At 35.5% G+C, this 26,303-nt stretch overlaps 1 protein-coding gene and 2 long non-coding RNA genes across 3 annotated transcripts; 1 reads left to right on the plus strand and 2 right to left on the minus strand.

Annotated features, from left to right (window-relative positions):
- Window positions 1-675: 675 nt before the first annotated feature.
- Window positions 676-13,183, minus strand: LOC132169589 (membralin-like protein At1g60995). The gene is made up of 5 exons (XM_059580604.1): window positions 12,985-13,183; window positions 6,458-6,881; window positions 5,419-5,500; window positions 1,686-1,747; window positions 676-1,560 (listed from the first exon to the last, which is right to left on the minus strand). The coding sequence occupies exons 2-5, from the start codon at window positions 6,488-6,490 to the stop codon at window positions 1,372-1,374; spliced, it is 366 nt and encodes a 121-aa protein (XP_059436587.1). The 5' UTR covers window positions 6,491-6,881; window positions 12,985-13,183; the 3' UTR covers window positions 676-1,371.
- A 1,957-nt stretch (window positions 13,184-15,140) lies between these two features.
- On the plus strand, window positions 15,141-17,594 carry LOC132167748 (uncharacterized). The gene is made up of 3 exons (XR_009438714.1): window positions 15,141-15,414; window positions 16,637-16,775; window positions 17,296-17,594. It is a non-coding gene; the product is annotated as an uncharacterized LOC132167748 (long non-coding RNA).
- A 4,274-nt stretch (window positions 17,595-21,868) lies between these two features.
- Window positions 21,869-25,946, minus strand: LOC132166954 (uncharacterized). Its single transcript, XR_009438645.1, has 3 exons — window positions 25,863-25,946; window positions 22,281-22,342; window positions 21,869-22,155 (listed from the first exon to the last, which is right to left on the minus strand). It is a non-coding gene; the product is annotated as an uncharacterized LOC132166954 (long non-coding RNA).
- Window positions 25,947-26,303: the final 357 nt, after the last annotated feature.

The following is a 26,303-nucleotide window of genomic DNA, read 5'->3' on the forward strand; positions in this document are numbered from 1 at the left end:
CTTTTTACGCCAAAATAGTAGGCTTTTATAGCATATCAAATAGGGTATGGATGGTGTAAATAAATGTTATCAAATCTTATTTGTATATATTTACACCAAAAAATAGTATTTAATAAATTGTACTACAGCCACACAGTTGAAGTGATGTGGCAGTGAAAATCAACTATTAAATTAACACTTGAAAGAAAAAAGGGAGAAAAAAAAAATTAACTACCATGACATTTCTAATATATAATAATCATATAATAGTCTATTAAATAACATTATTTTTACGTGATACCAATATATGTGCAAAATGGGGAAAGGTACAGAGACGCCAGTGAATGGGGAAATGGACATCAATTGAAAGTTGGATGGTGGGCGGGGGTATTTTGCTATGCTTGTTTATATATATTTTGCCCCTCCTTTGTTTCTCTTGTCGATAGGAAAACAAAGGTTTTCCAGTTGTATTCATGTTCTCATTTGAAAATACAGTGTATCTGGCCTAATAACGTTTGCTTTCATAATAGGGAGCAGAAACTGGGAAAGGAACTTAAAAGAATAAAAAAACAATTAAAAAAATTATTCCAAAACTATATATATATATATATATATATATATATGACAACTATTATTTTTTTGAACATTTCACATGCATTCAGATGATCAATTCCAACAACGTTCAAATTTGATGATAATATAAATCAGATCAACTGTCATCCATAAACCTTATAACTTTTTTTTCTTCCTGATAAGTTACATGTTGCCAAAAGAAAAGGGAAAAAAAAAAGGCTCTATAGATCAGACGAACTATTTTTGTCATAAAATTTCTCACTATTACAGAATATGCTACCTTAACAAGGAGAAGTCAATAAACTATTCATCAAAATACTATCATATCCGACGATTCTGTTTATGAGGAGTTGCTGCCACCTGGTAATAAGAAAATATCCATTCAATTACATTATTATAGTACACAGCTCCTATACGTATACACATATAACTCAAATTCTGAAGTACAACAACAGTTTGACAAAAATGATGAAGTTCAACCAAAATGATGATGCAAATGCCAGTGTTAAGCTTTTAATTGTCTCAACCAAGCACATATCTAGTTATAAACCTCGTATTATGCCTAGAAGAATGCTAGGACATTATCTTCCAAAAAAAGCCATTGACACAATTGTTTTCAGTGAGTCTAGCTTGTCAACAAACAAATAAACATTAAACCACAGATGTTCTTAATCTGTACTCTAGGTTTTTACCTACAGACACTTGGATTCCACAAAAAAAATTAAATTAAATCTTTCTTTTTTGATAAGTACCACAAAGATTAAAATTTCAAAATAGATATCCAAATAAGAATTAAAAACTCGGACTTAACAAAAAAAGTTATTGAAAAAATAGGTTCTTCAGAAAAATTGTCACTTCCAAGCTCAATTCAAACCACCCCGACAATGGTAAAGTTTTGTTTGGAAGATATAAGCTGTTTCCAAAACAGGAATGCCGAGCTGATATGCTAATGTTAACGGTACAAATATTATGGCGAGACTTTGCCCCTTCAGGTAGCAAGAAATATCCCTGCAGGACAAGCGCTATTAGAACATTGGAAATAACAAAGTAGAAGCAGAAATATGGAATCAGAGTATATGCAGAAAAATTTCATGAATTGCAAGGAGGAACAAACAAATAAGGTGAACAATCACCTTTTCCATAGTGTATATATAAGTTGGTTCAAAGGCTTTGCTTCTATTCTCAAGCAATTGCACTGAAACAGATGCAAAAAACCATTATCAGAAAACAAGAAATATATGGTACAACTTGGGAAATTAGAAGAACAGGGGAAACTATCCTGGTCAGCTCATGAATTCTTCCATCCTAATTAGATAATTGCCTGCCCTTTTTTTTTTTTTTTTTGCCAGATTGTCACAGGTCTATAAATGCAACAGTTTAAGAATATATGTACACACACAGAGGTATATATATATATATATATATACACACACACACGTCTTGATATGTTAAGAATTATGATTTTTGTGAAAAGTCCACATACACCTTCTACCCCTTAACTGACAATGTCTCCCCACCCCAAACTTTCAATTAGGACAGCGCCTTTAACCCCAAGGCTAACCCTTTTAACTTATGGATATCTATCTAATACCTATCCAGCCATATTGTGCAGAATCCATATCAAATACACATAAAACTAAGAATACCCTTGACAATTCCCTGTTGTGCTTTTAGGAAGAAAATCTCAGTAAGAAGAAAAAGACATCACGGAAAATGTACATATGCAAGGACCTGACATCCAAAATTGAATGCAGTCATCTCTCTACCATAGACACTAAATGGACAAGACAGGACTTTTAGTCCAAAAACTGACTTCTTCTCTTAAGTTAGCTTTATTTTTCTTCTGCATTTCTTGCCCTTCTTTTTCCTTTTTTACCTAAGCATCTGCTACATGAAATTAAATGCAATCATCCCCCCACCATGGACATCAATGACTTAGGCAACACCATTAGACCCAGAGCTAATCCATCTTAGGTTTATTTTATTTTTCTTCTCAACAAAAAATATTATTGAAATCAGAGAAAAAAAAAATCCAGCTCATAGAGAGATCATTTATGGGTTCAATGCCAGATCTAATTAGATCATTTCTGGCTTATAGACATTGTGAGAAGAGTTACTAGGGTTCGTAAGTCATTAGGGTTTGAAAGTAGTTTGGTCATTGTGATATTTCTCTAATCCTATATGAGAAGTGCTACACATCCCAAATTTTCTTCCCAAAAGTTAGTTTCCAAATGATGTGTCACCATCTCATGAGATTTATTATTTTGAGAAGTGTATCACCAACTCATTGGATGATGACACATTATTTGGGAACTAACTTTTGAAACAAAAATTTGGGATGTTTAGCATTTAGGTTAAAGATAAGCTGAATAATACAACAGCCTCCTCTTCTCCCTCTAATCTTTTTACTCCAAATCTATTAACATGGTATCAGAGCCTTATGGTTTAAATCTTTGGCCCTTTGTTTGTTGTCTTAATTTTCCACTCTTTTTCTTTTGGTTGAATTTCTCTTCCTGTTGTTAGTGACTCTCCTTTTGGTGGCATCACCGCCCATGTGGGCATAGTGCCCACACGGGCAATGCCTTGATAAAGCTTTAGAGTTGTTTTTGGAAACCGAGAGAAAAGAAAAAAAATAAACGATTTTGTTTGTTTGTGGTGTTCTGTGATGGTTTCGGTGCTTTCATGGTGTTCCTTTGAGTAGTTCTTGTGTTAATCAAAGGTTTCTGTGGTGCTTACCCACGACGTCTAGCCTTTAACAGTGGTTTTTGTGGTTGCCGGCAGCGGTTATGGTGTTTGCCAGCAAGATTCTACTGGCCTTGGTGTTCTGGGGTGTTTCCATCAATTTTGCGGTGCTTTCCGACCGGATGTTGTTGTCCAGCGAGATTCTACTGGCCTTGGTGTTTTGCGGAGAGATCCGACTGGGCTTGGAGTTTTGCGGTGAGATCTGATCTACCCTTGGTGTTTTGTGGCGAGATCCGACCGGCCTTGATGTTTTGCGATGGGTACCAACCGGTCCTTGTTGTTTTCCGGCGAGATCCTATCGGCCTTGGTGTTTTTTGGCGAGATCCGACCGCCTATTGCAGTTTCCAACGAGTTTTCAACCGACGTTGAAATTTTAGCAAATTTTTTATTATTTTGATGGGTCTTTATATTGTGTGCTCCAAGCTGTTCCAACTTTAGGGGGAGTGTTAGAATATGTTTTTATATGTGTTTTTCATTTGCTTGTTTCTTCAAAGCTGGATTTATATGATTTATATGATACAGCTTGAGGGGGAGTGTTAAAAGAGTTATTAGGGTTAGTAAGTCATTAGGGTTTGAGGATAGTTTGGTCATTGTGATATTTCCCTAATCCTATATATTAGGATGTTTGTATTAGGTTAAATATAAGCTGAATAATACAACATCCTCTTCTTCTCCCTCTAATCTTTTTACTCCAAATTTTGGTATCAGAGCCTTAGGGTTTAGATCATTGTTCCTTTGTTTGTAGTCATAGTTTTTCACTGTTTTTTAGTTTTGTTTTAGTGAGTATTCTTCTGGTGGCAGCACCGCCCATGTGGGGCTTAGAGCCCACACGGGCAGCGCCTGGAAAGATATTGTTCGTGGTTGAGTTTGAAAAGAAAACAAGAAGTTTGTCGTGTGCTTTCATGGTGGATTTCGTGGTGTTTCGTACTAGTTTTCAAAGTTTCTAGTATTTTCTGTGATGTTTAGTGCCATTTGTGGTGGTTGGTGTAAGGTTTTCTTTTTTAGCAGTATTTTGACTTGGTATTGGTATCTCCAGCATGTTTTCTGCCTGTATTCTGTGAGTTCCGGCGAGACACGTTAGTTGATCACGTGTTGTTAATTGTCAAGATTCAACTGGCCTTGGTGTTTTGCAGTGGTTTCCAACCGATTGTTGTCCGGCGAGATTCTACCAGCCTTGGTGTTTTGCGGTGAGATTCGACCGGGCTTCGTGTTTTTCAGCAAGATCAGATCTATCCTTGGTGTTTAGTGGCGAGATCCGATCGGCTTTGCTGTTTTGCGATGGGTTTCGACCCGTCCTTGTAGTTAGAGAGATCATTTCTGGGTTCAATGCCAGATCTGGAATTCAATCAGATCATTTCTGGCTCATAGACATAAACGATGGATTCATGCAATAGTTTGAAATTTTATAATGTGTACCTACATTATATATTTATTTCAATCATCCGCTGATATTTGATTAAATAATACAAAGAAAAGAAAAAAAAGGTGCCCTAATATTACAGGTTAGAGTGATTGAACAATATTGAGAGCATGAAAGAAAAAACCAACTTTTAATTAAGATTTTATTAAGATAAGAAAAACAAGGTGGTTCAATAAAATTATCCCAGACATTAACATATGACCCCCGCCCCCCAAAAAAAAAGTAAAATAGCGACTTGATTTTTTTTTTTTATCTCCAAAGGGCCTTGCAATTGGTTGGGCCCCACTCAAACAATCAGGTCTGGGTCAGTATGCGTATTATTCACCTGACCCACCCAAAGCCGCTCTTTCCAGCCCTAAACAATGCAGCTAGCAAAAATAATAACAATGACCTGACTAGGAAGATGACGAAAATACACTCATCTCATGGATTTTCTACCTTATATATTTTGTCAAGATTTGACAACCTAGAAGCTGAAGTTAGATTGAGTACCAAAATAGTAAACTAGCATTCTAGAAATACATACTCTAGGTCAGCAAGTGTGAAAAGAGGACTCACATCAAGCCAAGTGAGGACAAAAGCAATTCTAAGACAAGAAAATTCTTCAAATCACTTGACCTAAGTGATTTCAATTTATTCATAACCACTACAGCTCTGCAACCTGATAGTAGTGAACAAGCAGAACTAAAAAGATTGCCACTTACCTGCATATGAATTAAGCCGGTCCAAATGAAGTATATGCAACCACTTGGGAATGTCAATATTTAAATGTATTCCTGCAAGATTCTACAATTAAAAAGTAAAATTCAGCAAAAGAAAGACTAGGCCTTGATACAAGCAATCAAGTAATGACCAACTATGGTACAGACTCTAGGTTTCTCCATATAAGTCATTTAGAAATTAAAATATTTTCAGAAAACATGGATGGAAAAACATGTGAGAAAGATAGAGATGGGCGAGAGTAATTGAGCAAGAAATGCATCAAATACTGAAGGCACCAATCAGTCCTGCTTGCTGACAATAAGAAAAATTAAAACCCCATCTGTTAAGAGTTCATCACACTCCAAGAATAGAGTATGCAGAAAAACAATAAAGAGCATGTATTGAAAATCAAATGAAGACAAGAATTAAGAGGAAAAAAAAAATTAATAAGATCACACGACATGAGCACAACTTCTAACATGATTGCCTCTTCCTAACCCGCCCAATATTTACACAATTTTCTTTTCTATTGCCGAGGTAGATACTTATATGTAGACATATTAGATTTGCCAAACAAGAAATCTAGGGGAGACTTAGGCTCATGCCACAAGCATCGGCATGACCAAATTCTAGCCCCAAGTCTTCTTCCAGTATATCATCAATCAATAACTAAAATTGAGCTGAAAAAGATATAAAAACAATAATGTAACATATATTCACCGAATAAAAAAGGCATCAAAATGATAGTCTGATTAAGTTCCAGAATCAATAGTATCTACAAAGCACCCAGGCAGACAACTGTAACGAAACACATGCTCATGTTTTAAAAGGAAAGGAAACCCATAATCACAAGAAAGAAAAGGAAATGCAAGGCAATAAAGTGCCGATCAAGACCGAAGGGGAATTAACATCACTACAAGTAAAGCAAGCAGAAATGAGAATGACACTAGCTATTTCCAAAATTTGGTAATTAAAAAATGGGGCTATTGTATTGAATACTATGTCTAGCACAACACAAGAACATTTTATTGATTTACTCACCCACAATTTCCAGAAACTTCTAACGACCTGCATTGCATGTCTCCAAATGAATAGCAGACGCTTGTACCACTTTTTGCCGAAGTGAAATATTGCTGCTTTAAATGTCTCTCTGGCATATACAGGGAAACTACTACGTCACTCCTCTTTATCAATTTTGGTGGCTGCGTCATCTACTGTTCACTTAGGGCTTTGACTGCTCACTGAAGGTTCTGCTTGCTGCTCAAGAAGTTCATTGTCAGTCTTCCAGAACTTCCATGCTAGTTTGTCCCTTCTAGCTCCAGAACCAATCCAATTTAGCCAAAAATGTCAATCCATCTCCATCCACATTTGCCCCTTCTAATTTCTCCTTCACAGTTTCCATATTAGGGAAGTCTATCGCATTAGATTCAGACTCATTCTGTGACCACAACCCTGCACTAGTTATCTACACCAAACGTCACAATTGTTACTTAAACATGACAGTTTGCTTAACTTATGAAATAAAACCAGTAGCATATGTCAAACGCACAGTGAATCTCACAATTACATCTCCATAGATCTCAGAAAAAAAAAAAGTGATAGATATAAGTTCCAGAGTAAAAAATATGAGTGACCAAAAAAAAAACTGAATATGAGGGTAGCCCAGAAATCTGGCTCAGATACAACAATATCCAATTAATATGCATTGTCTCAACTTGTAACTAGTTGGTATTAACAAAATGCTGCAAAAAGTTTCAGCACAAGAATAGGCTGCCCCATAAAGAACAGGAAAAAAAAAACCCTTAAATACATTATGGACATAGAACTTTCTGAACCAAATCAGAGCTACATAAATACCAAAGCAAACAAATTGACATGCCATGCTGAAAAAGTTACACCATAATCTTTTTCCTATTTCCCTCGAAACCAAAAAGAAAATAAAATTAAGAATTAATAAAACTAAGATGCCTAAGGACATGTTGCCAGACCCTGTTGGTAATCAAAAACTACAAGTTGCAGATGGAGAAAGGATATGAGCCGGTAGCCAGACAAGGCACAGCGGAAAGAGTGAAAATACCAGGAAGCAATTGCAGGATGTTTAAAAAAAAAGAGTTTAATGTGTCAATCTGTAAAATCCCCAATCCCAAAGGAAGCCAGCACGATGATGTCAAGCCCACTTAGTAACTTGCTACAATGAAGTAGTTGCAAAAACATACAAACAGAGCTAATTTATCGAAAGTACTAGACAATATATTAACTTAATTTCGATAAGCTGAGCTTCTGTTATTTCAACTCCAGAGAGCTCACTTGAACAGACAGGCTTCAAATGCAAAAAGAAAAAAATAAAATAAAAAAAACATAGATTTTAGTTAGAGCACTATGAAATAAACCTAGATGCCTTAATTTGGCAAATACACAAACTTAAACAAAGCGATGTAATGTTTGGAATTTTGTCATCAACCAGCCATTATTATGACTGAAACGCTACCATATATGAAATACATCAACTGCCAACAATGAAACTGTGGAAAAGACAACTTTAATGATGAAAACAACAGTTACTACTTAAGGGAACAAGGATCTGTTCTTCCATGCCTCTTCCAATGTTTCATTTCCAATTCAGATATTGTATTGGTTACCAACCAAAGAGCAATTCAAGAGTTAACTTTACCAGCCTTCCTCAGCTAACATATACATATTTTTTTAATATAAGTAATTCAATATCATAAAAAGACCCAAAGTTTTCCTTGGAAGAGTGTGTGGCGAACACAAGCGCCGCCACGAGCAAGTTTCTTTGTTTGGACGGCGGCTTTGGGCAAAATTCTGACCCTAGATAACCTTAGGAAGCGACAAGTGATTGTAACAAATAGATGCTATATGTGCAAAAGGAGTGAGGAGACGGTGGATCATCTCCTCCTTCATTGCGAGGTTGCCTATGCCCTATGGTGTACTTTTTTTGGTCGGTTTGGGTTGTCGTGGGTGATGCCAAGACGGGTTTCAGATTTACTAGCCTGTTGGTGGTCCTCGGGGAGGAGGGGGAGTGCCGCGGTTTGGAAGATGGTGCCCAATTGCTTTTTTTTGGTGTCTATGGAAAGAAAGGAATAGTAGGTGTTTTGAGGATGAAGAGGGGACCTTGGAGGACATCTTAGCCTCTTGTTTTCATACTTTGTATCTCTGGACTGTGGCGCATGTCTTTCCATTGTCGATTACTTATGATGATTTTCTTTTTCGCTTTTCTTCTCGTTAGGTGTTTCCGTTGTATACTCCCAGTGTACTTTGGGGCACCTATACGCTTTTAATAAAACTTCTTATTACTTATCAAAAAAAGACCCAAAGGGGCATAACCTAAGTACTTGCGGATAGGCCTGTAAACGAGCCGAGCTCGGGTGAGTAGTGCCTATGCGAGCTTAGCTCATTTGCACCATAGAAGAGCTCGAGCTCGTAATGAGCTTAGGAACCCTAGCTCGGCTAGGCTCACCAAGGGGAAAACCTTGTGCAAGCTAAAGCTCGTTCATTAGCCCAGCCAAGCGCCTTATCGACCACTCAGCTCGGCTCAGCTAATGGGATTGTGTGACAGAGAGAAAGAGAGAGAGAGAGAGAAAAAAAAAAAAAAAAAATTGTGTATTTTGTGATTTCAACGTCACAAAGCTTCTATGGTGAATAGTACGTTGCTTCTCATCCGCATCATAAAGGACTGCCTTAATTCTTATTAACGTTTCACTCCACCTATACAACTTCTTTCGAAGTCCTCTTAGCGTGCAAAGGAGAACACGTTGCAAGATGCAACACATCAAGGAACGCAGCAAGGGATGGCTCTCCCAATGCCATGGTTTTCTTTGAAGAAAAGAATGAATCAAGAAAGGATGAAGAGAAAAGGAAGTAGCAAAAGTAGAAGTAAATGGTTTCTTCTGAAAGCTAGAGCAATCTCAGATGTTCTTCTTGTGGCCAGAAAGTCAAATCGGTTGATTGAGGGGGCCTTGCTAAGATGTTTGTCATGTGAACATTGTTTCCCTGCCAATTGTCATGATTCTCCTTCCACTTGAGCAATAAACTATAATTAGGAGAAAAATTAAAATGTTTTCGTTTTCATCCAACGTGTTGTGATGTGAGACCGTTTCCCTAGTTTAGACGCCTGAGATTGTTTGATCCTACTTTATGTGGTTGCCCTTGACTAATTAGGCTAATAGATGGATAAAAATCTCATTATTGGAAGTACTCAATAGAGTACAAAAGATTACCTGTTTAGTGGGATCTCCGTACATACAGCAGGCAAGGTAGACATCTAATATGGGATTAAGAGAGAGAGAGAGAGAGAGAGAGAGAGAGATTTAGTTTAGTTTGGTTTGATTTAGTTGTCCAATGGAAGGTTTGAGTATGGGATTTGTAGAAGAGTAGAAGATGGGCCTATTCTGATAACACGAAGTGAAACTTCCATTTTCCTTGTTTTTATTGATGGGGATATATTGGGAGGTGCACGTGGATATTACCTGAGAGATAAATAAGGAACTACATTTTATTCAAATTTTAAAGAATTTTTTACATATATATTAATATATACGTACATATATATACAAGCATGTTCACAAACATTATTGAAGTCAAACCGAGTTTTATACGAATATGTATCATTTAATAATCGAGTCTAATTTTGAGTTCAAGAATAGCCATTTAATAATCAAGCCGAGCTGAATTCGAGCTTAACTGAACCGAGCCCAAGCAAGTTCACAAGTAGCTTGTTGATTTATAGCCCTAAATGTGGAGTATACAAGAGAAACATCAATCATGAAGCAAAAGAGAAACACAAATGATTAAGAAATTAGAAAAACAAGAACAATTGTAAGCATAGAGGCAGTACACAAAAGAACCTCAAAAATTACAATCAAAAAAGGAAAAATCAAGAAAATAAGATGGTAGATTGCCCAAAGAAGTCATACATTCATACAAGGAGCATAAAAATAAAGCTTTTAACTTGCCCACCAGCCGCTATGGCTCTGTTTGTTAATGCTTTTTGAAAGGTGTTTTTTGCTTTTTGTTTGAAGTGTTCTGATATGATATAAAGGTGAAATTCGTTTGAAGTGTTTTATGTTTTGGATTGTTTGTTAATGTTTTTTGTTTTTTGTAAAAACAAAAGGAAGAATGAAAAAGCGTTTACAAACAAGGCCTATATTTTTTTTTAATTTTTTTGATAAATAAGTTATTCATTGAAAAGCGTAGGAGCGCAACCCTAGTGCACAAGATGTATACAAACAAATGCCTCACTAAAGGCAAAAAGAGGAACATAAAGAAAAAAATTTAAGACAAGGTGGAAAACTAAAAGCGTCGGCCCAATGGAACAAAGTTTGAATAAACAGCTTTTTGAGCTCTTCCATTGACCTTTCTTGATCTTCAAACATCTTGCATTTCTCTCATGCCAAATAATCCACATTAGACACAGTGGTGCGATTCGCCACACCTCCTTAGCTAAACTATTGCCTCGCTGACCGCACCAACAAGTTAATAAATCTGCCACCCCTCCAGACATGACCCATGCGACATCAAAAAGAGAAAATAACACACTCCATAAAGTTCGTGCCACTTCACAGTCAAAGCCTATATTATTATGCCATCCAGAAACATGTTTGACTATTAAAAATATAATGAAAACAATCTGATATTCACTTGGCCAAATAATTACAACAATCTATGACTGTCATTTCTCAAAAAAACCAACGGCTGGAAAAAGAATCCAATTTCAATAACATTATCTAGATAATGTTTTTTTTTTTCTTGATAAGTAACATTATCTAGATAATGTGGATAAGTCCATTACCGTGAAGTTACAAAAGAATGCATAATTCTGACATAAAAATTCAAGCAACCAGAAATTGCAGAACTTGAATTACTTAGGTCTAATTTGCTAATGCATTTTAGGACTGCTATTTGCTTTTTAGCAAAAAAAAAAAAGCATTAACAAACAACTCAGCACAAAAAACGCTCACAAAACACTCAAAACTACATCACAACCAAAAAGTAAAAGCACATGCTAAAAAGCATTAGCAAAATGCTTTGCAAATCTAATGAGAACAGTAAAACAACACCCCCATCACACTGTGCTTGAAACCTAAGCTGTTGGAACACTACTGATGTCATTTGTCATTTTTTGGGCTACTGATTACAAATCAGACTCATACATGTGTGAATAAGTGGCCAAACAATAAGAAGCTAGTAGGACTTGCTCATGATTTCAAATAGTTGCACAAAGCATAACTTGCAACTCCTACAAGTCAGTCCCACTGCTTAAAAGTAGCAGAAGGGTCATCTAGAGTAAAAGCAAGCTTCGAGCATAATATTTCTTTATATAAGTAATCGAAATATCATTAAAAGCATAAAACGGCCCATGTATACAGGAAGTGTACAAGAGAAAACACCTAGTTAGATAAAAGGAGAAAAAAGAACAATAAAATCATGATAACTAAGCACCAAGGGAGAAATAAAAATAGCTGTCCAAAGAAAATGAGTATAGAATAAGGACTCAAGCTCCTCCAACATCCTTTTGCAGTCCTCAAAATTTCTATCATTCATTTCCCTCCAAAGGCACCACAAGAGGCAATATTTAAAACCATCAAACTCATTTTTCACTACCCATTTATGAATTCATAGCTGTTAAACTTGAACTCTAAAAAAGTAAAATGTCACAATCCAAGGAAGTACTAACCGCATCTGCACTAGATCCTAAAAAGGCTAGTATGTTACAATTGGAACTCTGCATAATCATTTACATAGCCCAATTTCACCTATTAAAGAGCTAATGCAGGACTTAGCATTCAATGCAATACCATCACAATCCACCCACCTAATCCAACACCTTCACAATTCACCCGCCCAATATAAGACTTCACTTTCCGACGTGTCAATAAAATCATACAATTTTGCATCCCATGCAAAATAGTTTGTTCAAAACCCCATTAGAGGCACTAATTCTCCATACCCATTGTATGGGACTCATAGCTGTTAAAACTTCTTGTCTGAATGGTAAAATCCTAGAATTCTCTATCCTCACCATACATTTTATTCCAGCCCTCATTGACGGCACTAATATTAGCACCTTCTCCAATTCCAATTCGCACCTAAAGGATAAATAAACTCATAAGTTGCCTGTTACAGTAGAAATTGTCGTCTAATTCTCATAATGTTGGGATGAAACAGTAATGCGCTTACCTACTAACACTCCAAGCCCACTCGTTAATGGGCACCCGTGAAAGAGCAACTAGTACTACTTATGGCAAACATAAGAAGGAAACCACAATGATATAGTCCATAGAAACGTATCTTCTTTTTCCATTTATCTCTCTTTCACTTTCCCTAATCATTTCTACCCACGGAAACCAAAATGATCATCTAAAAACTAGAGAACTAATCCCTAGTAGATTAAATACCTGACAGTAGTTTATTCCACATCAAAAAAATGAACCATGAATTGAAAATTGACAAGAAAGCAATTGCTGAATTGAAATTCAGAAGCCCTCAGCGCAATCGAATAACAGCATAAATCGAATTTTTGAATCGCTTAGCATGTCCAAACGACGTACCTGCTGAACGCAATTGGCGTGCATAACAACGAGAATGGAGAACAGGGTGATGGCGACGAAAACGTAAAACGCCTCAGCATCTGCGAGAACCTCTCTTGCACGCGTATGAACGTCTGCTCCGGATCCATCCCTCTCGCTCTATCTATCTCTATCTTCGCGATGAAACGTGGGAAAACAGGGGATTTTCCCGAGAAAGTGAGAATTTGCAGACCACTTGCTCTGACTTTGTTAACTGTTTTTACTTTTTACTTATAGTAAGATCGCATTAGAAATAGTTTCATGGCTATAGGGGAAAGAGAAAATTATTATACGTTAAATTAAATATACCACTAGAGCATCTCAGTTTTCAATTTACTACTTAAAACACAACTCAAAAACAAAAAAGTAGGGTAAAAAACAGTTTTTTAAAAAAAAACATATGAAGCTATGATAGATAACTATAAAAAATAAAACTTGAAAAAAGTAAGACATTCATATTTGAGATTGTATTTGAAAAATAAAAATTTTTTATTAAAAATGTGTTTTAATTTTTTTAGAGTAAAAAATTCATATAAATACTTTTAGAATTTTTTATCAAACATGTTAGTTTTTGTTTGGTACAACTTTTTAAGTACTTTTTAAACTCTATAACACAATTTCAAACGGATTCTAACATATTGAAGATGATTGATGCGGCATTTACCTCTTCTCTTTCTAGTATTCTAGTGTAAATTTGTAATAGCAATTTTTTTTTAAAAAAAAAAACAGCTAACAATAGTACACTATAGCATGTGAAGATTTTTTAGTGTGGGGCCATTGGTTTATTTTCTTCGTGCACAATGGGACCCATGCTTCAAGTTGGTAAAAATTTACTTCGCAATTTTTTTTTAAAGAAAAAAGTAGTGGGGTCACACCATTGCTGAATGTGGCTTCACCACTGCCTTTGCATGACATGGTTTACGTGGTGGTTAGATCTTGTTTAGGATTATGTTTAAGGAATATAACTTTTTGAAATTTTTTGAGTTTGGGATTGCGTGTGGGACTTTTTTAATGTACATTTTCCTTTTCTTTAATAAAAATAAAAAATAAAAATTTAAAAGGAAAAAGAAAAAGAAATGCACTTCATAATAGTTGCAAATTCTCCCACAAGATACAGAGAAATTAGATCACCAATTCTCCCAAGCAGGTAAACACAAATTTTATCATCATGATTTGAATCGCCTGATTTATTTGCTTTTCTGCAAGTTGTGAAGAAGTCATCACACAACTTATATTAAAATGATTGTTTCTCCTTTCAAGTAACAGATTTGAATCCCTATATTAAAGAAGAAAATGATGTAATTATGTGAAAAGCAGTTACCGGTTAATAACCGGTCTTCAATAACCGTATAACTCTTTGTTGCGATTAATCGCTAACTAGCCTAACGGTTGCGGTTATGGTTATTTAAAATTGAATAACTGCCTAAATCGGTTGTAGTTACGATTATGAGGAAATAACCGCAACCGGTTATACACCCCTAATTCATGGCAGCACCAACCGGTTAATCCCTAGTTCATGGCTCACTAAATTTACTGTATATTTTAGCTAAAAAAATCATATATTTCTATTTTAGCTAATCTGGTTCCCAAACTATGGATTCACTTTCACTATTTTATTAAAATATTATTTTAAAGACTTCTTTATTTTTCTCTCTCCCACATTCATGTATTTGAAAATTTGTTTTTTTTTTAATCTTAACGGTCATATTTCAAAATTTGTACTCCTCACCATTATCAATTTATATACAACTCATTCTTTTTTATATGGGGAGTGAACAGTATTCCCACAGTTAAAAACATGCATTTTACCGTTTTGACTCTCCCAAAATAAAAATTTATCTACAATAAAAAGTTAGATGAGAATGCTCTAAATCGGTTTAGTAAATAAAATGAAATAACTAACTATTCTCACTTATACTATACAAACACAATATGGCGCAGTGGATTGGAGCGTCTGTCTTCGGATAAGAAGGTCGTGGGTTCGACTCCCCGTGGTAGACTTTCTTAGTTTCGGTGATTTTTTAGGGCGGGGCTGTTAAAAAAATTTGGGCAAAAAGGTACCCGACCCGCAAAACTTTTGTTTTTTTTTTTTGAAAAAAAAAAAAAGAAAAAAACCCTAGCTATCGCCGCCGCTCCTCTTAAAAAAAAAAACCCTAGCTTACGCCGCCGCTACCTCTCTCTCGCCGTTCTCGCTGTTCCCTCTCTCTCTCTCTCTCTCCGGCGTCGCCGCTCTCTCTCTCGCTCACTAAGATCTCACAAATATTTTAGGTGCATATATGTAAGCTGCAAAAGGCATCAAAGATCTCACAGATCTGTTCCTTGAATTTTCAAAAATCCTAAACCACTTTCACAGAGAACAAGATTCAAGCACTTGACCTGAGCTTCTCCTTTCTTAGCATCGACTTCTTCGAGGTTTTGTTTTTTCTTACTCTGTTTTTTGTTCTTAATATTCATTATTGTTATTTCTGAATTATGTCTGTCTGTTATATCATTGGACTTTGATCACCGAGGTCCTTGTTCTTTTTCTTCAATTTGAATTACATAACAGCCTCTGTTTTGTTTGGTTGCTGAGAGAGCTTTTAAAAAGCATTAGCAAATCTATTAGCAAATCTAATGAGAACAGTAAAATAACACCCCCATCACCATCACACTGTGCTTGAAACCTAAGCTCTGTTGGAACACTACTGGTGTCTTTTTTTGGGCTACTCTGATTACAAATCAGACTCATACATGTGTGATGTGAAACATAATTTCTTTTTGAATTGGATCAATTCTTCCATTTGATTGAGCATAATTTATCATTATAAATAGAGGATTCATAGATAAAGAGTAGATTGATTCATCTCAATGCCAAACACTACCTTAGCTTTGTTGGGCCCAGCCGCCATGAACATCAATCAAGCACACAAGATATATCATTATTGTCCACATAAATAAATAAATAAATAATTAGTTTATAAGATAAATCTCTGAATGACTTATAAATAGTCTCCATATATACAAGATATATCATTATTGTCCACATAAATAAATAAATAATTAGTTTATAAGATAAATCTCTGAATGACTTATAAATAGTCTCCATATATACAATCTATAAATAATTAATGGAACATATAATTGGCACATGAGGTGTCAAACGCGAACTATATCTCATCGAGATTTAATAATTTGACGTGGTATGGCGTCATTTAATTGGATGGCAGCTTGATAAAAGGACTTATTTGAAATTGAGGTAAAACCTAAATACCTAATTGTTGAAATTGTAAACTCCAAGATTAAATTAAAATTGCACAAAAAAAAAAACAAAAAAAACCTAGGAACTAATTTTCATTTTTCCCTTTACGTATCTTCTTTAATACATGTATTATAGTTTTGTTTGCAGTTGCAAATTGAGGGATTGCCTCACTTCAGTTTTGCCAAAACAACTCATGATATATGTTTCTGCATTTTGATATTTCGAGTTGGTCATGGGCATCTATTCTTAATTGTAACATGCTCGTTTATCCCCACTCAACTTTCCCATTAATCATTGATATTAGGAAGACCTTTTATTTTCCATTGGGAAACTCTATTTTGCGAACCCCCACAAATTTTGGAACATTAAATTCATGATTTTTTTGTGCATGCACAGTGCAATGGGACCTCCTTTGATCCACCACGAGACTCATGTTGTTGCTTCATCTGCTCCTCCTGCGGTTGCCCCATCACCAAACATGAACATTCTTGGACATGCTTCTGTTGCTCAATCCAATTCCATGGCCTTAACTGAGGTATATGCATTTCTTTTAGTTTAATTATGTTAACTTTCCCTTGCTTTGTATCCTGTATCCTCAATGTGTGTTTTTGTTCCTGCTTGTGATGTTTGCCTTTTACGGTTTCAAGTCTAAGCATGTTGTGTCTTGTCTTCAAAGTGCCACATCCACATTGTCATATTATGTCGGTCACATCATCAAACAACAGTCGCATAACTGATTAATAAATTATTTATTCAGAACCTTGGTCGTTCTTTTAATCGCTTCTCTAGTTTAATTATGTCAACTTTCCCTTGCTTTGTATCCTGTTTTTGTTCCTGCTTTTTTGCTGTTTGCCTTTTAAGGTTTCAAGTCTAAGCATGTCGTGTCTTGTCTTCAAAGTGGCGCATCGACATTGTCATATTATGTGGCTAATCTTCATGGTCACATCATCAAACAACAGTCGTATACATTATTTATTCAGAACCTTGGTCGGTCGTGGTATCTAATGGTCATAATTCTTACCAAAATAAGAACTAAATTATAAATTATTTTGCAGTGAAGCGACATCAGCAGGTGCCAAATGCCAGCTCTACATGGAGGGATTGCCTTGAAGTCTTGAAGCTGATTCTGTCGGAATCTAATTTTTTATAAATGTGTATATATGTATTTATATATTGCTTTATCTTTTTAGTTATTCTTTATGTTCCTCTAAATGGTTGGTCCTGAATATTCTCAGGTCCAACTTTTACCAAGTGATGTTCTCAAAAATAATTCCCAAGTTATTTGGTGGACATTACTTGTAATTTCTTTTTGGGATTTTATGAATTATGGTAAATATTATATGCTTAAATGTTTTTTATTCCCCCTATGATTGTTGAGCTTAAACAACTTGGGCATACAAGATGGTGTGTTAAATTCTCATTGTCGAAACGAAGATGTCGAAATCCAGCCATCAAGTTGAATCGAGTGCGGGTCTTTTTCATTTCAATTGATCGGGTCTGGTCGGGTCGGGTTTCCAGGTTTTTCTATTCCTAAGCACACACATTACATAGGGGGGGGCTTCTTTTCCATATATTTGAGCCTTAATGTCAGCTAATTGGGCCTTTTTGTGTCCAAATTTGATAAGCTATTGGGCCTCTTTTTGACTGGCTTTGTTTTCCTTTCTTTAGGAACCCTTCAATCTTTTCTTCGTCCTCTTCCGGTAAAATTATGGCCTTTTTTTCTTTTTTGGAAAAAACTCATTATTACTTATCAAAAAATAAATAAATAAAAATTATGGTCTTTTTGGTCATTTTCCCATAAATTTGTTTTTTTAAAAAAAAAAATAAAAAATTTGTTTCCTTGTCCTTTTTTGGACTTCTTGAATTTGTTTGGGCCAACTATGACTCGATCAAATAAACATGTAATCTTTAGCATCTTAGCCCATTTAAGGAAGAAGAAACAAAATCATCTCAGCATGTTCCTCTTTTTTAACCCCTATATTTGGCAAGCTATTTGGTGAATCTCTACTTGCTCATTTGTATTTGGATTTGGCTTTTTGTGTCTCAGTTGCTAAACAAGCAATTTTGAACATTTTGACCTATTACTCATTTTTCTTTTTTCTTTTTTTCTTTGTTATCAAAAGTTCTACTCGGCTCATTCACTTTTGGGACCTCCCTAAGGATGGTTGTATAAATTACCACCTTGCTTGACTCTACTAAAGGTTCCGACAAAACTGATTGGAATATTAGGTGTTTGGGCACTTTAAAGAAGTTTGGTATTTTCAATGTGAGATATCGCACCTCTATACCCAATTGAAGCCATGCTTGGTTGCGAGGGTGTAAATCTAACACCTCCAATTCTAATGGCTACTATATTTTTTGAAGATCTAGACACTCGTGCGATATCTTGTACCTCTGCCGCTACACTATTAACACCAACCAATAGACCTAAAACTAAATTGGCAATTGACGGTCTTAGCTTGATCTAGCACCCCTTGACGTATCTATTTGGTTTTGATACAAAATCTATCTTCTAATTTTAGTCAGTCAGAAGTTAGATGGGTGGAATTTTTGACCTGTTTTGGTAAATGCCCACACCTACTCTCAAGTCTTGCTTTTTTAAAAAAAAATTAAACATACCATTTTAATTTAAACATGTAATTGTTACAACTCTAAGCTTCTTGTAATCTTTTTCCCTACTCTACTATTCTTTAGCCAAACTAAGAGAGTGGACACTCTTTTCCTTGTTTGTTTTTCTCTATTTTTTATTCTTTCATATTCATATTGATGATTTTTTTATGAGCACATCAAATAGCTTTTAAAATTTTTATTCTCTTCTCACACATTTTATATTTTTGTACAAACACTTTTATTTATTTCTTTCATTATTCTTTTAATGGGGTGGCTAAGCTGCCAGCAAATCCTTATAATAGGACTTGAGAAGGGAGCTACCTGAGATATAAAATGCTCTCTCTACTAGGACTGTAATGATCAATTATATATATAATTTATTGTTAAATCAAATAAACTAACACGTTGTGGTTATGTCTACTAATTTCTTAGGATTGAGAGTCTTTGCAATTTGTAAATGTGACAAATATATTCATATGACAATATTTTGAAGAACTGCCATGCATTTCAATTGTGATATATTTATGACTTAGTTATTATGTTTGTGGTTTAGATTTTATATGCTTGATTCATGTTGAACTTATTTCTCTTCTATATTAACACTTGTAATATAATTGTGTGTGCATGTGTTTCGAACAATATTTGTTGTTTTTTTTTTCCTTTATATTACCTTATCTCACAAGTAATAATTTGAAAGGTTTCAAGCTAAATAATGAGAAAAAATAAACTGAATCATGTCTAATTTTTTTTGTTCTTAGGAAACATTTGAGCTCAATTATGACAACACAGCTTGGCCAACCATCCCAAAGAATGTTCAAGAGTGGAGCTACCTCCAAAAGAAGAAGCACCATGCTAAGCAAGAAGACCAAATAAATTGGAAATTAGTGAAAAATTCAGGCAAGTCTTCTCCTGCTCTCAAGAGAACCAACAAGAGGGTTTTTCCCCTAAATCTCAAGCAAGAACAAGGAAGTGGCCTTCTTACTCCACTTGGATCCATGTGCAAATGGAAAAAACGAGATTTTGGATGGACAAAATTAAACACTGATGGATCTATAACTCCGAAAAGATCCGGGTTTGGTGGATTGCTTCGAGATCATATGGGTGACCCGATATGTGCATTTGCCTCTAATGCACATGGAGATGACATATTCTTGGTCGAACTATGGGCTATAGAGAGTGGTCTTCGTCTTGCTTTGGATATGGGCATTAAGGTAATATGGGTTGAGTCTGATTCGCAGAGTGCTGTGAAGACTATTAACAACGACCAACCGTTTAGTCAAAAGGCTGCTAGTTGCTTGAAGGACATTTGGGGGCTTTTAAGAAAGTTTGAGAGGTACAAAGTTTCTCATGCATGGCGTGAAACCAACAGAGCAGCTGATTATCTTGCAAAAATGGTTCTTTTCAAAAGTAATTATAAGGTGTTATTTCCTAGTGATTTTTCCAAAGACCTTTGCAAGATTATCAAGAACGATACAGAAGGGAAAATTTATTGTAGAGGATCCAATGAAGTTTTGTGGTGGAAACCAAAGTTGTGAATTTGAGGGATCATGGGGTTCTACTTAAATTTGACGGATAAACAAATTTTTTTTTTTTTAAGTAGATAATTGTAGACAGTAGCACTTCATATTGTAAATTCTTATCACTTCACTTGTCTCCAACATTTGTAACTGTATAGTAATATTTTGTGTTTGGAATGTAAAGTGATAAATTTGTTTCCTAAATAAAATTTTATTAGTCTTTTTACGTCAAAATAGTAGGCTTTTATAGCATATCAACTAGGGTATGGATGGTGTAAATAAATGTTATCAAATCTTATTTGTATATATTTACACCAAAAAATAGTATTTAATAAATTGTACGACAGCCACACAGCTGAAGTGATGCGACAGTGCAAATCAACTATTAAATCAACACTTGAAAAACAAAATAAAAAATAAAAAAATTTAACTGCTACGACATCCCTAATATATAACAATCATATAATTGTCTGTTAAATAACTTATTTTTACGTGATGCCAATATCTGTGCAAAATGGGGAATGGTACAGAGACGTCAGTGAATGGGGCGATGGGCATCAATTGAAAGTTGGATGGTGGGCGGGGGTATTTTGCTATGCTTGTTTATATATATTTTCCCCCTCCTTTGTTTCTCTTGTGGATAGGAAAACAAAGGTTTTCCAGTTGTATTCATGTTCTCATTTGAAAATACAGTGTATCTGGCCTAATAACGTTTGCTTTCATAATAGCGAGCAGAAACTGGGAAAGGAACTTAAAAGAATAAAAAAACAATTAAAAAAATTATTCCAAAACTATAGAGCATAGTGTGTGTATATATATATATGACAACTATTATTTTTTTGAACATTTCACATGCGTACAGATGATCTAGTCCTACAGCGTCCAAATTGGATCATAATATAAATCAGATTAACTGTCATCCATAAACCTTATAACTTTTTTTTTTTTCCTGATAAGTTACATGTTGCCAAAAGAAAAGGAAAAAAAAAAAACAAAGGCTCTATAGATCAGACTAACTATTTTTGTCTTAAAATTTCTCACTATTACACAATATGCTACCTCGACAAGGAGAAGTCAATAAACTATTCATCAAAATACTATCATATCCGACGATTCTGTTTACGAGGAATTGCTGCCCCCTGGTAATAAGAAAATATCCATTCAGTTACATTATTATAGTACACAGCTCCTATACGTATACACATATAACTCAAATTCTGAAGTACTACAACAGTTAGACAAAAATGATGAAGTTCCACCAAAATGATGATGCAGATGCCAGTGTTAAGCTTTTAATTGTCTCAACCAAGCACATATCTAGTTATAAACCTCGTAGTATGCCTAGAAGAATGCTAGGACATTATCTTCCAAAAAAAGCCATTGACACAATTGTTTTCAGTGAGTCTAGCTTGTCAACAAACAAATAAACAATAAACCACAGATGTTATTAATCTGTACTCTAGGTTTTTACCTACAGACACTTGGATTCCACAAAAAACAATTAAATTAAATCTTTCTTTTTTGATAAGTACCACAAAGATTAAAATTTCAAAATAGATATCCAAATAAGAATTAAAAACTCGGACTTAACAAAAAAACTTATTGAAAAAATAGGTTCTTCAGAAAAATTGTCACTTCCAAGCTCAATTCAAACCACCCCGACAATGGTTAAGTTATGTTTGGAAGATATAAGCTGTTTCCAAAAAAGGAATTCCGAGCTGATATGCTAATGTTAACGGTACGAATATTATGGCAAGACTTTGCTCCTTCAGGTAGCAAGAAATATCCCTGCAGGACAAGCGCTATTAGAACATTGGAAATAACAAAGTAGAAGCAGAAATATGGAATCAGAGTATATGCAGAAAAATTTCATGAATTGCAAGGAGGAACAAACAAATAAGGTGAACAATCACCTTTTCCATAGTGTATATATAAGTTGGTTCAAAGGCTTTGCTTCTATTCTCAAGCAATTGCACTGAAACAGATGCAAAAAAACCATTATCAGAAAACAAGAAATATATGGTACAACTTGGGAAATTAGAAGAACAGGGGAAACTATCCTGGTCAGCTCATGAATTCTTCCATCCTAATTAGATGATTGCCCGCCCTTTTTTTTGTTTTTTTTGGCCAGATTGTCACAGGTCTATAAAAGCAACAGTTTAAGAATATATGTACACACACAGAGGTATATATATATATACACACACATGTCTTGATATGTTAAGAATTCTGATTTTGCGAAAAGTCCACATACACCTTCTACCCCTTAACTGACAATATCTCCCCACCCCAAACTTTCAATTAGGATGGCGCCTTTAACCCCAAGGTTAACCCTTTTAACTTATGGATATCTATCTAATACCTATCCAGCCATATTCTGCAGAATCCATATCAAATACACATAAAACTAAGAATACCCTTGACAATTCCCTGTTGTGCTTTTAGGAAGAAAATCTCAGTAAGAAGAAAAAGACATCACGGAAAATGTACATAAACAAGGACCTGACATCCAAAATTGAATGCAGTCATCTCTCTACCATAGACACTAAATGGACAAGACAGGACTTTTAGTCCAAAAACTGACTTCTTCTCTTAAGTTAGCTTTATTTTTCTTCTGCATTTCTTGCCCTTCTTTTTCCTTTTTTACCTAAGCATCTGCTACATGAAATGAAATGCAATCATCCCCCCACCATGGACATCAATGACATAGGCAACACCATTAGACCCAGAGCTAATCCATCTTAGGTTTATTTTATTTTTCTTCTCAACAAAAGTTAGTTTCCAAATGATGTGTCACCATCTCATGAGATTTATTATTTTGAGAAGTGTGTCACCAACTCATTGGATGATGACACATCATTTGAGAACTAACTTTTAGAACAAAAATTTGGAATGTTTAGCATTTAGGTTAAAGATAAGCTGAATAATACAGCAGCCTCCTCTTCTCCCTCTAATCTTTTTACTCAAAATCTATTAACATGGTATCAGAGCCTTATGGTTTAAATCCTTGGCCCTTTGTTTGTTGTCTTAATTTTTCACTCTTTTTCTTTTGGTTGAATTTCTCTTCCTGTTGTTAGCGACTCTCCTTTTGGTGGCAGCACCGCCCATGTGGGCATAGTGCCCACACGGGCAATGCCTTGATAAAGCTTTAGAGTTGTTTTTGGAAACCGAGAGAAAAGAAAAAAAATAAACGATTTTGTTTGTTTGTGGTGTTCTGTGATGGTTTCGGTGCTTTCATGGTGTTCCTTTGAGTAGTTCTTGTGCTAATCGAAGGTTTCTGTGGTGCTTACCTGCGACGTCTGGCTTGTAACAGTGGTTTTTGTGGTTGCCGGCGGCGGTTATGGTGTTTGCCAGCAAGGTTCCAGCGTATTAGTGGCGTTTAATGATGTTTTTTGAGTTCTCTGTTGACCTTTGTGGTGTTCTGGGGTGTTTCCATCAATTTTGCGGTGCTTTCCGACCGGTTGTTGTTGTCCGGCGAGATTCTACTGGCCTTGGTGTTTTGCGGAGAGATCCGACCGGGCTTGGTGTTTTGCGGTGAGATCCGATCTACCCTTGGTGTTTTGCGGCGAGATCCGACCGGCCTTGGTGTTTTGCGATGGGTACCAACCGGTCCTTGTTGTTTTCCAGCGAGATCCTATCGGCCTTGGTGTTTTTTTGCGAGATCCGACCGCCTATTGCAGTTTCCAACGAGTTTTCAACCTACGTTGAAATTTTAGCAAATTTTTTTATTATTTTGATGGGTCTTTGTATTGTGTGCTCCAAGCTGTTCCAACTTTAGGGGGAGTGTTAGAATATGTTTTTATATGTGTTTTTCATTTGCTTGTTTCTTCCAAGCTGGATTTATATGATTTATATGATACAGCTTGAGGGGGAGTGTTAAAAGAGTTATTAGGGTTAGTAAGTCATTCGGGTTTGAGGATAGTTTGGTCATTGTGATATTTCCCTAATCCTATATATTAGGATGTTTGTATTAGGTTAAATATAAGCTGAATAATACAACATCCTCTTCTTCTCCCTCTAATCTTTTTACTCTAAATTTATTAACATGGTATCAGAGCCTTAGGGTTTAGATCATTGTTCCTTTGTTTGTAGTCATAGTTTTCCACTGTTTTTTGGTTTTGTTTTAGTGAGTATTCTTCTAGTGGCAGCACCGCCCATGTGGGCTTAGAGCCCACACGGGCAGCGCCTGGAAAGATGTTGTTCGTGGTTGAGTTTGAAAAGAAAACAAGAAGTTTGTCGTGTGCTTTCATGGTGGTTTTCGTGGTGTTTCGTACTAGTTTTCAAAGTTTCTGGTATTTTCTATGATGTTTAGTGCTATTTGTGGTGGTTGGTGTAAGGTTTTCTTTTTTAGCAGTATTTTGACTTGGTATTGGTATCTCCAGCGTGTTTTCTGCCTGTATTCTGTGAGTTCCGGCAAGACACGTTAGTGAATCACATGTTGTTAGTTGTCAAGATTCAACCGGCCTTGGTGTTTTGCAGTGAGACCCGACCGGCCTTGGTGTTTTGCGGTGGTTTCCAACTGATTGTTGTCCAGCGAGATTCTACCAGCCTTGGTGTTTTGCGATGAGATTCGACCGGGCTTGGTGTTTTTCGGCAAGATCAGATCTATTCTTGGTGTTTAGTGGCAAGATCCGATCGGCTTTGCTGTTTTGCGATGGGTTTCGACCGGTCCTTGTAGTTAGAGAGATCATTTCTGGGTTCAATGCCAGATCTGGAATTCAATCAGATCATTTCTGGCTCATAGACATAAACGATGGATTCATGCAATAGTTTGAAATTTTATAATGTGTACCTACATTATATATTTATTTCAATCATCCGCTGATATTTGATTAAATAATACAAAGAAAAGAAAAAAAAGGTGCCCTAATATTACAGGTTGGAGTGATTGAACAATATTGAGAGCATGAAAGAAAAAACCAACTTTTAATTAAGGTTTTATTAAGATAAGAAAAACAAGGTGGTTCAATAACATTATCCCAGACATTAACATATGACCCCCGCCCCCCAGAAAAAAAAGTAAAATAGCGACTTGATTTTTTTTTATCTCCAAAGGGCCTTGCAATTGGTTGGGCCCCACTCAAACAATCAGGTCTGGGTCAGTATGCGTATTATTCACCTGACCCACCCAAAGCCACTCTTTCCAGCCCTAAACAATGCAGCTAGCAAAAATAATAACAATGACCTGACTAGGAAGATGACGAAAATACACTCATTTCATGGATTTTCTCCCTTATATATTTTGTCAAGATTTGACAACCTAGAAGCTGAAGTAGATTGAGTACCAAAATAGTAAACTAGCATTCTAGAAATACATACTCTAGGTCAGCAAGTGTGAAAAGAGGACTCACATCAAGCCAAGTGAGGACAAAAGCAATTCTAAGACAAGAAAATTCTTCATCACTTGACCTAAATGATTTCAATTTATTCATAACCACTACAGCTCTGCAACCTGATAGTAGTGAACAAGCAGAACTAAAAAGATTGCCACTTACCTGCATATGAATTAAGCCGGTCCAAATGAAGTATATGCAACCACTTGGGAATGTCAATATTTAAATGTATTCCTGCAAGATTCTACAATTAAAAAGTAAAATTCAGCAAAAGAGAGTCTAGGCCTTGATACAAGAAATCAAGTAATGACCAACTATGGTACAGACTCTAGGTTTCTCCATATAAGTCATTTAGAAATTAAAATATTTTCAGAAAACATGGATGCAAAAACATGTGAGAAAGATAGAGATGGGCGAGAGTACTTGAGCAAGAAATGCATCAAATACTGAAGGCACCAATCAGTCCTGCATGCTGACAATAAGAAAAATTAAAACCCCATCTGTTAAGAGTTCATCACACTCCAACAATAGAGTATGCAGAAAAACAATAAAGAGCATGTATTGAAAATCAAATAAAGACAAGAATTACGAGGAAAAAAAAAA

This window comes from Corylus avellana, chromosome ca1, assembly GCF_901000735.1.
Source record: "Corylus avellana chromosome ca1, CavTom2PMs-1.0".
In the NCBI taxonomy this organism is placed as follows: domain Eukaryota; kingdom Viridiplantae; phylum Streptophyta; class Magnoliopsida; order Fagales; family Betulaceae; genus Corylus; species Corylus avellana.

What these genes read in the sequence shown, in the direction of transcription:
- LOC132169589 (XM_059580604.1), bottom strand. Translation starts at nt 6,490, where the DNA reads ATGCAGGTCGTTAGAAGTTTCTGGAAATTGTGG. An exon ending in GAAGTTTCTGGAAATTGTGG is followed by an intron (nt 5,501 to 6,457) that starts GTGAGTAAATCA and finishes TTTTAATTGTAG; the next exon opens with AATCTTGCAGGAATACATTT. An exon ending in CCGGCTTAATTCATATGCAG is followed by an intron (nt 1,748 to 5,418) that starts GTAAGTGGCAAT and finishes CATCTGTTTCAG; the next exon opens with TGCAATTGCTTGAGAATAGA.